Source organism: Orycteropus afer, unplaced genomic scaffold (assembly GCF_000298275.1).
Source record: "Orycteropus afer afer isolate SDZICR_OR568_19922 unplaced genomic scaffold, OryAfe1.0 scaffold00176, whole genome shotgun sequence".
Lineage (NCBI taxonomy): Eukaryota > Metazoa > Chordata > Mammalia > Tubulidentata > Orycteropodidae > Orycteropus > Orycteropus afer.
Window position 1 is genome coordinate 913,053 of NW_006921763.1, and position 15,909 is coordinate 928,961.

General features: G+C 39.6%; 1 protein-coding gene across 1 annotated transcript in view; it reads left to right on the forward strand.

Moving 5' to 3' along the window:
• The first annotated feature begins 4,122 nt into the window (after positions 1-4,122).
• The window catches only part of UBE2K (ubiquitin conjugating enzyme E2 K), a 66,854-nt gene continuing 55,067 nt past the window's right edge, over positions 4,123-15,909 (forward strand). The window contains exon 1 of the mRNA XM_007947140.2: positions 4,123-4,185. Coding sequence (XP_007945331.1) covers positions 4,123-4,185 — 63 coding nt within the window. The remainder of the gene's footprint in view (positions 4,186-15,909) is intronic.

A 15,909-nucleotide genomic window follows, 5' to 3' on the forward strand; every position in this document is an offset into this window, starting at 1 on the left:
TTTTTTTTTGTTTTTTTCTCACAGTGGGTATGTGGCATTGAAAAATTACTACCAGTACAGAAATTTTACAGTAGTTTTACCTACCATTGCTTTTGCATCATCACTGCAAATGTCCTTACAGTGAAAAAGCAAACACATAATGTCTTAGTATTATTTTGATAATAGTTTTGGCGTAGTCCCCCTGAAAACATCTCAGGGACCCCCGAGGGGTCTGAAGACTTTGAGATTAATTTTATTCTCCCCACTCCCCACTAGAACATAATTTCACAAAGGCAGGGTTTTCATTTTTTTCTTGTTCACAGACATATGCCCTGGTCCTAGATCATGTTTGACACATAGTAAGCACTCATTGAATTTTTGCTTAATTTAGTAAATGAAGTAATTGACCAGAACTAGATCATGACAGTAATGAGCTTCTGATCTGCATTACTGGAAACACATTAAAAAAATTATTTTATTGAATAGGTAAAATATACAACAGGGCACCTGGTGAAGTCTCCTACTTTGTTTTCCCCAAAGGGTTTAAAGTCCATTCTCAGAGATAATCGTTGTTGTCAGTTTCTTGTGTATCTTTCCATATATTTTATGGATTCACAAGGATTATATACACAAGTCTATTCCTTTCCCCTCTTACACATATGATGACATACTATACACAATATGGACTTCATAGTGCCTTTTTAAGGTTTTTTTCTTTTTTTGAATTTTAGATTTACCAAAAGGTTTTAAAGATGGCATACCCCCTGAAAACATCTCAGGGACCCTCAGGGGTCTGCAGACCTTACTTTGAGATTAGTTTTATTGTCCCCACTTCCCACTAGATTCTTATATACCCTCTACCCAGCTTCCTCTAATGTTAACATCATACATAACCATGATACCTTATAAAAATAAGAAACTAACAATCAGAACAATACTATTAACTAAATTACAGACTTTATTCAGATTCCACCAGGTTTTCTATTAATGTCTTTTTCATTCTAGGATCCAATCCAGGATAGCTCATCACATTTGGCATTGTTCCCTCCCACACCACCACAACTTAAAATACATCTTGAAGATTGTCTCATAGTAGTTAATATGCAGCTGCACTGCATTCTCTGCAAGGACTGTAGAACGAATCTCTAGAAGTGGAACTGCAGAGTCAATGATTATGTGTCTTTAAAAATTACTAAGCCCCTTTCCCCCAAGGAAATGACTAGACCCTTCTAACTGGTTTCTCTGTGATTTGAGTATAGCAAGTTACTTTGAAGTTCCAACATTAGGATTGGCAGTTGAAGGCGGGTTAAAAAAGTTTTGTTTTGATTTTAGTTCTGACACAAATACACATAGCATTACCATGATTTACATTAGTATTGTACTATGACCCACATATATTTGGTTTTTCTTAGAACCACTAGAGGGCTCTGCTAGAAGTGTTTTTATAATTCATTTCTGTCTACCTAGGGAAATGTTTTGGGATGATGCTTTACAATTCTGAACTTTCAGAATTTGAAAGAGATGATCTAATTCAGCTTCCTTGTTTTGCAGATGAGGAAACCGAGGTTGATCAAGATCTTGCATGAGGAAAGCTGGAATAAATAAAACCCTCCTATTAGTTCCAGGGAAAGGAGTTCAAGAAATTCCTTTAGGTCTCAACTAAATGATTCACCTCTAGTAGTGATTCCCCTTTCTGCTCCCTCCCACATTTTTAATAACTTTTGCAATGACCACGTATGTATGATATTTTTATAGAAGGTTGGGCAATCTACTTCCCTAGTGATGATGTTGTTGTTGTTGTTTGCCGTCGAGTGGGCCCCTACTCATAGCGACCCCTCCTTGGGTTTCCGAGGCAGTATCACTACGGAAGTAGGAATGCCCAAAACTTCTTTCCGAGGAGTGGCTGGTGGGTTTGAACCGCCAGCCTTCTGGTTAGCAGTCAAGTGCCTTAGGCACTATGCTACCAGAGCTCCTCTAGTGATGATACTGCCTCGGAAACCCAAGGAGGGGTTGCTATGAGTCGATCCGACTCTATGGTAGGGCAGTGAGTTTATAAGCCTAGCAATCACGTTTTAATTGCCTTTCAAACTTCCTTAACACTTAAAACATCTTCCTGTTATCTTTATTCATTCATTCTTTGTGAGTGCCACTAATGCCAGATCCCTCGCAGGCCTTAGTCCTATCTAAGTAACTTTGTTCCTTCCCTCCAATAGCTATTTCTCCAATTTCCATTTTATTTTCAGATGTCTTAGTTAAGTGGTTCTCATAGTTTGGTCCCTAACCACAGCATCAACATCATCTGCAAATTATCAGGCTCACCCAGTAAGTACCCCAGGGATGTGGGACAGCAACCTGTGTTTTAACGAGCTCTCAGAGGGATTTTGATACACGCTCAAGTTTGAAAACCATCTTTTTAATTCCACAGTTTGGTATTAATTACCTAAATAGATCAAAGACCAATATCGGTTGGTGTGTGTTCTGGTGTGTATATCCTTAACAACAAAATATACGTTAAAAAAAAAAAAAAAAAAATCAGTATCTGCTTCTGAACTCACCTCAGGCCTCTCCAAGGAGTATCCATTTCAAATGCACCTGATGGGACCCAACAAGGACCATACTTAAAGTAAGATTTTTCTAGTACTGATGGGAATGATTGTTGTTGTTTGCCATCGAGTCGGCCCCGACTCATAGCGACCCCTCCTTGGGTTTCCGAGGCAGTATCACTACGGAAGTAGGATTGCCCAACCTTCCTTCCGAGGAGTGGCTGGTGGGTTTGAACCGCCAGTCTTCTGGTGAGCAGTCAAGTGCCTTAGGCACTATGCTACCAGAGCTCCTGATGGGAATGATAGTGCCACTTTATGTTGTTGTTGTTGTTGTTATGTGCCGTCGAGTCGGCCCCGACTCATAGCGACCCCTCCTTGGGTTTCCGAGGCAGTATCACTACGGAAGTAGGATTGCCCAACCTTCCTTCCGAGGAGTGGCTGGTGGGTTTGAACCGCCAGCCTTCTGGTGAGCAGTCAAGTGCTTTTAGCCACTTTATAGTGTCCCTAATTTCAGAACCAACACAGGCCGGATTCTCCAGGGCTCTACCAAATGAAAAGGAGCTCTGGTAGCCTAGTGCCTAAGGCATTTGACTGCTACCAAGCAGGCTGGCGGTTCAAACCCACCAGCCACTCCTCCAGGAGGAAGATTGGGCAATCCAGCTCGGAGACCCAAGGAGGGGTCGCTATGAGTCTAATCGACTGGACCGCAGTGATTTCGTTTTTTTTTTTTGGTACCAAGTGAAAACGAGCTCTGGTTGCTCAATGGTAAAGCATTCGGCTGCTAACCAAAAGGTCGGCTGTTACAACCCACCAGGGCTCAGCAGGAAAAAGATTAGGCAGTCTGCTTCTGTCAAGATTTACAGCTTTGGAAATCCTATGGGACAGCTGTACTCTGTCCTACAGGATCGCTATGAGTCGGAATAGACTCCATGGGCAGTGGGTTTTTGGATGAACTGAAAATGGGCCCCACTGGGTTCTAGGATAGTATTTTCACAGACTAAACACAGCCAGGCACTGTAAGCCTGTGGGTTTGGAGCTTTGGTCCGGGTCAGGCTGAGTCAGGCCAGGAGTCCAGGTCGAGGAGAGAGTCTTGTGGGCCCCCAGCCGGGTTGGGTTCGAGCTTTGGACCAGAGGACAGGAACTAGAAGCCACGACCATACCACGCTGATTCGCCTAGCTGAGGGGCACAGTCAGGGACCCAAAAAACCGGGTTTGCGGTCCTCAGGCACGGAAACCGCACCCTCCTGGCTCCAGACGCCGGCGGGGCGGAGTCACGCGGGCGCAGCACCCGCGGAGAGACGCGCCGCGCGGCCCGGCGCTGCATCTCGGCTGAGGCAGATCAGAGGACACAGCGCGAGCGGCTGCACCGCCCGCTTGGGTCAGCATCGTGCGCATGCGTGGACCCGGCGCCATTTTGGTGGCCGGGCGCGGAGGTGATTCCACACTGAGGAGAGCGCGGCGGCCGAGGTGGCAGTGGCAGCATTCGTGTGCTCGAGTCTGAATCGCCGAAGGAGGAGGCCGTGGAGGAAGAGGTGGCGGCGGTGGCGTTGGTCGTAGCGGTGGCGGAGGAGGCGGGTACGAATCAGCTGCGGGCGGAGACATGGCCAACATCGCGGTGCAGCGAATCAAGCGGGAGTTCAAGGAAGTGCTGAAGAGCGAGGAGGTCAGAAATGAACTCCCGGTCATCCCCCACCTCAGCCCAGGGTGGGAGGGCCCTTCTGGCGGCGACCCCGACATCCTTGGTTACCCCTGGGTAGCCTGCCCTGCGGCCGCCCTACTGCCTGTGGGGAAGCAGTATCCTCCCCCCTCTTCCTTCCGCCGCCTTCCTCTCCCCTCCCAGGGCCCTGGGATGGACGGTCTTTGCCGGTGGGAGATCTGGGGTGGAACACGTTTTGGGGATCAGGTCAGAGAAGAGGTGCACTTCTCCTACGGGTGTGAGCTCTAGAGAGACCCTCGAAGCCGTGGCAGCAGCTGGAAGTGTGGCTGCGGATGGGGAGGGTGCAGGCCGAGCCTGAGAAAAACCGGGAAGTGGCATGGGGGAAGGGGAAAGGTGGTAACAGGATCCGACGGGAGCTTTGCGGCTTGAAGGCCCACACTTTTAAGGGTTTTCTGGGTTATTGCCTGTCAGGCCTTCGCCATCCTTTCCTTAGGAAAGGAGCGATGAGAGCTTCTAGGTATTGATGAAAGGAGGAAGAAAGACAGAATTACTCCTTCAGTTGGGTGTTGGGAAGGAATGGGAGACCTAATGGTATATTCCATCTTATCTGAGTGAGGGGATTAAGGAATTTCACCTGAAATAGGAAATTGATTCCAAATTAGATCATTATGTCATTAACACTTACCCCCAAATTCTGGGCTGCTGCTTTATTGACATCCAAAGGTTTCTGACGAGGTAAATGCAAGTTGTTTGATTAAAGCATTTAAATATCTTTAGAACAAATAGTATGGTGTATGAGCAGCTTATTTCAAAATACTGTTTACAAGTTACAGATCAGAGTCTCTCCTAAGACAGTGCCTCTGTTGACTCTGTAGATGTTATACCATGAAACTTGATTATCATTTCCCCTCATAGTTCACCTAAATCTTATTTTTGAAAAATAGCCCTATGCAAAACATGAGATTTCAAAAACAGAAACAAAACAAGAAAACCCATGGGATTTCACCAGAATAGTATGTTGTTGTATATCTCTCTATTAAGGTGAGTAGTAAGTTTAGCAGGACATATATCTAAAGTGATTTTAAAAAGATAATTTATCTTAAGCTGTTCTTGAGTCTTAGAGTTGTAGGTACTTTAGTGCTGCTCACAATTACTTATATAAGAGATTGAAAACATTATACTAATTTAATTCAAAACTATGTCAGTATCAGTAGTTTTTCGTACCCGAATGAACAAAAATACCAAGTTGTTTTCCCCACTTGAGTTTAACAAAGAAAGACCAAAAAGTTACACTGAAAATCATCATTGTTTTGTAGATGTCACTACCATTGTTGAGTATATCTGTATTTTTTGCCTTGTGTTGGTGCTTTGATAATGTCAATTATTTTTGAAATTCAGCGTTCTAAGTCTGTGATGTAATTGACATAAGTCTGATAGCACTTGGGCTTTATTTGTGCCACTGAGTCTACAGTGATACTGTATCTTTCCATATAAACATTGAGAAAATAATTATTTAAAATTATTCAACCATGACAAATGCAGATTTATTGAATGTGTGTAGTATATAAGTAATGATCTGTTTTACAGAGCATATGTATGAACTCTGACACATTTGTTCAAGTGCCAAAACTCTGAATGGAAGGATGACTTTGTATTTTTGTGGTACAGTGCGGAAATAGAGTACTGATACACAGTGAAAAAAAGATTCTGACTTTTTATTTAATTCCTGGATAGTTGACAAAGCAAATAAAAAATTGCAACTAATATTGTTCTCAATAGCCTAAAACATACTTTTTTTATAGTAAGATTGTGCAATCTGAAACTTAATAGACTTCTAATACCTTATTTTCCATTGCTGAAAGGTGGTAAGGTTTACTGCTGTAGTATTCATATTGGTTGATCACTTTACTTATTATGAGATGACTTTTCACCATGATATTCTTAGTACTTAGGTTGCCAGAAATACTTATATTGCTCTGATAATGGATACTTTAAAAATAATACTGTTACATGTAAGGGATGATGTAGACTTACTTCAAATAAGTGTCATAGTATTTTAAGAGGAAAAAAACAGGAAATGCAGACAGAAGAGTTATTTTTTTATTTTTTGAGAACAGTACCCTTATGAAAGGAAACTTCTTACGAGAAAGTAAGTTGCAAAGAACATTTAGGAAAAGAGAGAGATGATTTAATTTTGGAATAAATATAACCAATAAAGAACTTTCTTTTCTTTTTTTTTTAAATTGTGATTTGGGTGAAAATTTACAGAGCAAATACACTTTCCATACAGCAGTTCACATACACTTTGTCTCTTGACATTGACCACAGTTTACCACAATGCAACATCTCCCCTCCTACTTCCTTCCGATAGTTACCTCTTCCCTGTGTCCATGCCTCCATGCACTCCTGCCCCCTGAGCTGTCTCTCTGTGCATAAGCAGCCCTTCTTTCTATAAATAGCTTTATTTTCACTGACTTTTTTTGTTACCAACTCTGCAGGACTTGTAGTATAGCCCATGTTATTTCCTTTTTACATTTTAAGTGGGTAAATGCAGTATTTTGAGTAGCTGGTTAACTAATGTTTTTATCATGTTGTTTTATGCAAAATCTCCAGGTTACCAAAGTTTATTTCACATGCTCATGTTTACACAGAATATTGGTTAATTTAAGTAGTAGTATTATTTTGGCCTTTTAAGTGCCTATGTAAAAATAATTAACGATTGCTGAATTCTGGTCATAAGAGGTTATAAACAGCCATTCTTAGAGTGTGCTTTTAATTAAAATATAATGTCCAAGATACATTTAAAAAAAGCAAGATGCAGAATAGTGTGTAGAGGGCCATGATTTGTGTCAGAAGGAGGAGTATTTGTGTATGCGCTTATACAGGTGAAAGGATTAATGAGAAATTAGTAACATTGACTGCCTCTGTGGAGGGGAATTGGGTGTTTGATGTATAAGGGTGTATAGCGCTCTTGAATTTTGAGTCATGCAACATGTTATTTACTCAAAGTAAATAAAACTCACTCACTGCTGTTGAGTCGAATCCGACTCATAGTGATGCCTCCTTGGGTTTCTGAGGAGGTATCACTACAGACGTAGATTGCCCAGCCTTCCTTCTGAGGAGTGGCTGGTGGGTTTGAACCACCAGCCTAGCAGTCAGATGTCTTACGCATTATGCCACCAGAGCTCCCCAAAGTAAATAAAGTAGTAAATAAAAGCACCATCCAGACCACATTTTTTAATTTGAAGACTGGAAACTCATCTTTTTATAATCAGATATAAGCGTTTAAATCTTAGGATGAATTAAATGATGTTTGAAAGTTGTTAGGGTTGGAAAATTGACTGAAAGTGAATTTTATGGTAGGTTGAATTATTTTGGGGTTGAGTTACATAAGTGAATTAATTGTGACGGTATAGTAAAAAAAAGAAAGTAGTAGTATTCAGAACTTGTATTATTTACTACCAGTTATTACTGCTAACAGGAGCTCTGGTGGCATAGTGCCTAAGGCATTTGACTGCTAATCAGAAGGTGGTTCAAACCCACCACCCACACCATGGAAGGAAGACTGGACAGTCTACTTCCATAAAGGTTTACCACCTTGGACACCCGAAACTCGAAGCAGGTTGCTGTGAGTTGGAATTGATTTGATGGCATTGAGTTTGAGTTGTGTTTTTGGTATTGATGCTAACAGCTAACTGCCACTTCATTTATATATTATTACTAATTGTTAGTAACAGATCTGAGAATTAAGAGTACCTGTTTCTTGGATGAGAAAACTGAGATTCAGAAAGGTTAAATAAGGTAAATTATTTGTCTGCAAATATATAGCATTGGGATTTGGATCCTGGTCTGTTTGTTTCTACACTGTCATGACTTGCCAGTGATAGGCATGCTTTTAATTATTTAAATAAATGTTATCTGTAATTAACTTAATACAAGATTTAGTTGAATTTCAATATGCACAGTATTTTAAAATTTGAAGATTAATGAATTAAAATGCCCCTAAATCAACACACATAACTCTTGCTTGTTCTTATACGATATGGTATCTGTATTTTTTCATATTGCAGTTGCACATTGGCAGCATTTTCTAGGCCTCTTGAACCAAAAAAAAAAAACCTCACCATTGAGTTGATTTGACTCATAGCGACCCCCATTGGGTTTGCCCCATCTTCTTTCCATCAGACTCTTATAGGGAATGCTTAAATCTATGTCATAAACAAATTGCTTTCATAGAAGCTAGTCTTGTATATTAAGTTTGCTTCAAACATTTAAATGATGTTGTGTATCATTTACTTTTTGGTTTAGGTTATTCCATATAGAACTAGTTGTAAATCTTAATTCTTGATTTCTGTAGACCATGGTTTCTCAACCTCAGCATTGTTGACATTTTGGGTGGATAGTTTTCATGGGTGGCTCTCCTTTGTATTGTAGGATGCTTAAGAAGCATCCCTGACCTCTGCATACTAGATACCAGCATTACCAGTTTCCACCTCCACCCCTCTTGTGACAACCAGAAATTTCTCTAGACATTGTCAGTTGGTGAGAACCACTTAAAACTCTTTTGAAGAAAAAAATGTGAGATACATAGTATAATTTATCTAAAGAATGAGTAGACAAAGAATATATAGCAAGGCCACTACTGACTTACAATTTTCTATTTTAGTCTTTAAAATTTTAAGTTTTTCCTCTTTTTTAAAAAAAAAAAGAAAAGTTTTTTTTTTTTAAAAAAAAAAACAACAGTAACAACAAAAAAACAGTTATGTAAGTTATAGTCTATAACTTACCTTATAGGATTCTGGGTATGGGTTGGGTAATACAGCAATACTGTTTGAGGTGTATTTCTTGTTTTATTTATTAGAAAGACTCATCTCTGTTCATCTGGCATCGACTTAGATGCATCTGCAAGCCACCTCTGTGTAAAGAGTATACATATACTCTTATTTCTTGGTAAATAGTTTATCAGCAGTTATTGGGCATATTAACTACAGCCTCAAGAGACTAATCTGGTTGGAGAGGCAGGACAGACAAAGGATAGAAAAAGCAACATAGTGTCCAGGTGTGTTAAATGCTTGGTGGAGAGAGTAAATACTGTGGGAGTTCTGAGGGTATGTATATGGAAAGGGAGAATCTGGAGCTGGATTTTTAAAGGAATTTAAGACTGATCGCAGGTGTCAGGAGATAGTCCCAAAGGATTTACAAGAATACTGTAATTTGTAAGTAAATGATGTCTTCTGTCGGTGCCTGGAATGGAAGTAGGGGGCAGAAGAAATAATTGATAAAATTAGGCAAGAAACATTTACATTTTTAGAACAGAAAGTTTGTATAGCTCTGAAACATACAAACATAGTTTGGAGGTAGATCACATATCTGAGTTTCTTCATTGTTATGTTTTTTTAAAAAAACAAAACAAAACAACTTTATATTGAGGTAAAATATAATAAAGTGACCAGCACCCAAATCAAGCAACAGAACTTTATCAGCACCATCAAGACTATCTCTCCTGTTACTTTCTGGCTTTTAATACACAAAACCAAACCTACTGCCACTGAGTTGATTTCAACTAGTAGCAACCCCATAGGACAGAGTAAAACTGCCCCATAGGGTTTCCTGAGCTGTAAGTAAGTCTTTACAGAAGCAGACTGCCGTGTCTTTCTTTTGTGGAGTGGTTGGTGGGTTTGAACCACTGAACTTTTGGTTAGCAATCAAATGCTTTAATTGCTGCACTAACAGAGCCCTTTCTGATAGCACAGATCAGTTTTTTTCTGCCATTTATTTTTGTTCTTTTTCATCTTTTATTTAGAATTTTTATGTATAATTTAGAGCACATAAAACATTAGAATGTTTGTTGTTAGTTACCACTCCCGACTCCTGGTACCCCATGCACAATGGAGCAAAATTGCTGCGTACCATACCTGTGAATGGTTAAGGATCAGACCTTATGATCCATAGGGTTTTCACTGGCTGACTCTTGGAAGCAGATTGTCAGGTCTTTTTTCCTAGTCTGTCTTAATCTTAAATCTTTGCAGCATCATAGCAGTATCGAACCTGAGTCTCTGGCGTGGAAGGTGATAATTCTATCACAGAACCACCACTGTTAATGCTCTGGGCTGCTAAGCAAAAGGCTGGAGCTCAAGTCTACCCAGAGGTGCATCAGAAAAAAGGCCTGGCAATCTACTTCCAATAACTTCACCACTGAAATCCCCATGGAGCACAGAACTACTCTGCCACACATGGGCTTGTCTCCACAGCATCATTAGAGTAGTAATACACATATTCTTAAGTAGCAGCATGAATAAGGACATTGTAAGTGCATGGTTAATATTCTTTTGTTTGTTTTTTTTGGTGGCACTCTACAGAACCAAACATAACGTCTGTTCACAATTTCTACATAGCACAGATTAGTTTTGAGTATGTTTGAGTAAAAGAACAGATACAAGAATATATACTATAAGATTCATTTTTGTTGTGGGAAAGCTTTCAAAAGATGCCTTTAAAAGTCTTTGTTCAGAATGTCCATCAGCAGGTGAATGTATTTTTTAAAAAAGTATACTATATACATACAATGGAATATGATTCAGTCATAAAGAGAAATGAAGTTCTGATACATGCTGTGACATGGATAAACCTTGAAAATAAGCATCTGGAGTAAGTAGTCATAGAGACGAAAGTAGATAAGTGGTTACCAGGGTTGGAGGGAGGAAGAATGAGTAGTTATCACTTAGTGGGTTCAGAGTTTAGAAGAAAATAATGAAGGATTTTTTTTTGCCCCTCCCCCAATTTTTTTGTTTAAAAATATAGTAATGGTGTCTAGAAAATATGTTTCTAAAATGCATTGAATTTTTTTTTTTAACTGTATTGAATTTTGGATTGAAAGAGACTTTAGGTCGAGGCTACACTTCTCATCTGTAAGATCAAGAAACTGAGTCCTACAGAGATTGACTGATGCTCAGTGACACAAAGTAATTAATAGTGAACCCAGGTAGCAGTCTACTCCATATTGCCATTGTGCATAGTTCCTTTGTGGGCATGTCCTTTTGGTAAAAATACTATAAAAACCAAATACTAATAAGTGTTTTTTTTTAAAAAAAAAAAAAAAAAAAACACTGCCATCAAGTCAATCCTGATTCCTAGTGACCCCCTTTGGGTTTCCAAGGTGTTAAATCTTTACAGAGGTAGATTGTCCAGTCTTCCTTCCACCGAGTGGCTGGTGGGTTGAACCGCCAACCTTCAAGTTAGCAGTCAAATGCCTTAGGCCCTATGCCACCAGAGCTCCTTAATAAGTATTTGTTGTTTTGTGCCATCGAGTCAGACCTGACTCATAGCGACGCCTCCTTGGGTTTCCGAGGTGGTATCACTACGGAAGTAGATTGCCCCATCTTCCTTCGGAGGAGTGGCTGGTGGGTTTGAACCGCCAGCCTTCTGGTTATAAGAAGGGGTAAAATATTTATGTGTATCTTGCTTTTTCTCTCACTAATGCTGTGAGAATTTTTTACTTGCCATAAGGCAAAGATATTTACCTCCTGAAGCATAATAGAGTAAGCTTAGCTAAGAGATTAAGAGTGTGGGCATTGTAATTAGATTTGAGTCCTGACCCTTCTACTTAACATCCGAAAACACTGACTCTTGGTCTCAGTTTCCTTTATCTGCAAAAATGGGGATAATAATACCCATCTGGGAAGATTAAACAAGAGTTTTCAGTGCTGAGAGCAATGCCTGGGACATCCTCAACATACAGTAAGTGGATAGCTGTTAAATGTTAGAATTATTAAGCTGTCCTTTCCTGTTCTGCTTATTACTGGTCTTGGATCATAAAGTGTTCCCTCAATGGTTTAGTGATTATGGGAATTAGCCTCAAGTCTTAGATAAGGGGTTGTAGCACTTCTGATAGCATTTCTTTGCCATCTGTGATCAGTCCAATCAACCCGTGGGACTGGTAGGTAGGGAAGATAACAAAAACAAAAAAAATATGTGGGCCTTGTTCTCACCATGATTGTTAATCTTTCTTTAGGAGACATTATAAATTGGATAAAAGTTTATGTTTAAATGTGACATTTTTAAGTTAAAAAAAAAAGTTTACTTGGGAGACTTTCAAATATATAGGGTTAGGAGGTTTTTCTGACCTTTTTGATGTGGTTCTTGTCTCCTTGAACTGGACTAAAGAATCCAGATTCTTACCCTGTAGTATAATCTTAAATTCCTGTGTAAATCTATTTGAAATTTAGGTTTTGGAAGCTAGAGATTGGCCGCTCACAGCCATTTAATTCTGAAAAATTGTATGGACTTCATCTTATTCAAAACCCTTTTTCCTTTCTCCTCTCATGTTTTTTGCTTTCACTGCAAATTTAAAATAAACTACCCATAGCTGAATGCCTCCCATGTGACGTTTTAGATGTATGACAGCTTTATGAGATTGATGTTATTCTTGTTTTACAGATTTAGAAAGTTACAGCTCTGAAATTAACTTTTTCACTAATTTAGTGGTGGAACAGGGATTTGGAACCTGTCTCTGACTCTAAAACATTAATGATGATGGTGGGAAGAGTAGTTTATACTTACATCTGCTACTTGCTCCCAATCCATTATTATTTTTTTTTCAACCCATTATTTTTAAAGACTTAAAATTAAGAAATATTTCATACTTAGAAATAACGGAAAATAATACGTAAAGACCTTTGTATCTGTGGCACAGCTTTAACAGATTTTAAAGTTCTCATACTGGTTTAAGGACTTTTTTCCCCCTCAAAAAATGAAACAAAATATACAGTTGAAGCTTACTTTGTATCCTTTCCTTATTCCATTCTTCTTTCTTAACCACTATGCTGAAGTTGACCTTCTCATGCATATTTTTGTATGTGCTATTCATAACAATGGCATTTTCGAGTTTTTTTATTTTAAAAAAACTTTTCAGATGATTATTATACTCATTCTGGGATTTTTCCTCTCATCATTTAATTTGAGATTTACCCATGAGAATGCAGAGTTCCTTAAATTATATAATATTCCTTGTCACAATTTCTTTATCTATTTTCCTGTTAATGACATTTAGTTCCAGTTTTAGCTAGTGCAAAAAAAGGATGCATTGAACTTTAATAAATGTTTTTTTGGGTGTGTAGAATTTTTCTAGGAAGTAGAATTACAGCACCAGAGAGGATTTGCATCTTCTTCGTTACTGGATAATGCTTTCTTGTTCTCCAGATGGTTGAATTAATGGAGGGTTTGCTATGAGTCGGGTCTGACTCAATGGCAAGTAACAACAAACTAACACAGTATAGGTAGTCCCTGACTCACAGTATATTTGAGTTACGAAGAGCTGCACTTAAAATTTGACTGTTATTTAAATTTTTTTAACTACATTTTGCCAATTCATCCTTTTACAGGTGTACAATTTATAGACAGCAATTACAGTAATGGTCTGTGCAACTCTGCCCTTCATCAATGCGATTTTCCTATCACTGTTAACACCTCTTTTCCCTTTTCCTGCTGTCCCTGGAAAGGGACCCTAATAAACTTTGGTCTCCATACCTGTGTCTTCTGTTTTTATGTAAGTGAGGTAGGTCATGCCGTATTTGTAATTCTGTGTTTGACTTATACCACTCAGCATAATGTTTTCAGGGTGCATCCGTACTGGAGCATGTACCAAGACTTCATTTTTCCTATTGGCTAAGTAGTAGTCCATTGTATGTATGCACTACATTTTGTTTATCCATTCATCTGTTCATGGGCAATTTAGGTTGTTTCTACCTTTTGGCTATTATGAATAGTGTGGCAGTAAACATTGGTGTACCAGTCTCTGTTTGAGTCTGTACTTTCAAGTCTTGGTTATATACCCAGGAGAAGAATTGCTGGTTCATATGGTAGTTCTGTGTTGTAGTGCCTAAGGCATTTGACTGCTAACCAGAAGGCCGACAGTTCAAACCCACCAGCTACTCCTCGGAAGGAAGATTGGGCAATCTACTTCTGTAGTGATACCACCTCAGAAACCCAAGGAGGGGTCATTATGAGTCGGTTCCGACTTGATGACAGTGAGTTTGGGATTTTTTTTTTGTTTTTATGGTAGTTCTATTTTCAGTTTTTTTGAGGAACTGCCACACTTTACCACAGTGGTTGTACCGTTTTGCATTCCTACCAGCAATAGATATGGGTTCCAGTTTCTCCACATCCTTGCCAATATTTGTTATTTTCTGTTTGTTTTTTTCTTATCTTAGGCATCCTAGTAGGAGTGTAATGGTATCTTATTATGGGTTTGATTTGCGTCTCTCTGGTGGTCAGTAATGCTGAGTATTTTTTCATGTGTTTGGTAGCCATTTGAATGTTCTCTTTGGTGAAATGTCTATTCACTTTTGCCCATTTTATGATTGGGTTATTTGTCTTGTTGTTGAAGTTTTATGTATATATTTTGGCTTTTAGATTCTTTTTGAGTAAATAGTTTCTGAAGATACACTTCATGCCAACGTTGTTGTTGTTAGGTGCCATTCAGTTGGTCATTGAAAGTGACCATGTGTACAACAGAATGAAGCTTTGCCCAGTCCTGTGCCATCCTCACAATCATTGCCATGCTTGAGCCCATCGTCATAGCCGCTGTGTCGGTCCATCTCACTGAGAGTCCTCCCCTTTTTCACTGACCTTATACTATCCCTAGCATGATATCTGCAAAAAAGACATGGAAGCAACATCTTCTGACCTCTTTACAATAGGGAGACAGAATCACCATCAGCAGCCCAAGGATTATTCCTTTGAGAACAGACACGTCACCACCCTCCAGCCTTTTTACCAACTCTGATACCGCCCATCCTTCCCAGCACTCACTGCTTCTCTGCTGGGTTTGTTAATTCATTGCAGTGGCTACACAGAACTCACAGAAAATACAATTATGGAGTTTATTAGGGAAGTGACAAGCTACAATTCAGGTTCTGGACTGTGCTCAGGATACAGTTCTTCGATTAGGACAGTCTTCCCTCTGCTATGCCCTCAGGCATGCCTCTCTGGCCCTTGGCCTCTTGGTCTGGCTTCTGTTCTTGGGAAAGTATTATAAGCTCTTCTAGCTTTACCTATTGGTACACTTAGGTGCACCCCAGTCCGCTGGCAAGGCTGCCACTCTGTCTTATGCCTGTTGCTTCCACTGCCACTGTCTCAGCCAGTGTTTCTGCCAGGGCGTCTCTGCCACGGAGGTCCAGTGCAGGGATCTCGGGTCCAAGGACGTTTTCCACTTCACCTCAAGCTCTTCTCTGCATGGCAGTGAGATCCATCCTCCCACTAGATTTCTACACACCTTATTTGTATGGTCCCACTCAGTAATGTGGTATGAATTAAAAAGACCATGGCTAGAAAAGCCATACCAAGTGATTCATTACACCACAATATCCTTCTTGAGGGACTGGTCCCTTCTGACAATGTGATCAAAGTATGAAATACAAATTCTGCCCTTTTTCGTTTCTTAGGAGCATTTCGGCTGTACTTCCTCCAAGACAGATTTGTTCATTCTTCTAGCAGTCCATGATACATTCACTATTCGTCACCATCACCATAATTCAAATACATCAGTTCTTCTGTGGTCTTCTTTATTTGTTGTCCAGCTCTCACGTGCATATGAGTCTGTTGAAAATGTCATGACTTGGGTAAGGAGCACCTTAGTCTTCAAAGTGACATCTTTGCTCTTAAACGCTTTAAAGAGGTCTTTTGCAGCAGAATTGCTTGAGCAAAGCCAATAGCTTTTCTTTTTACTTTTTT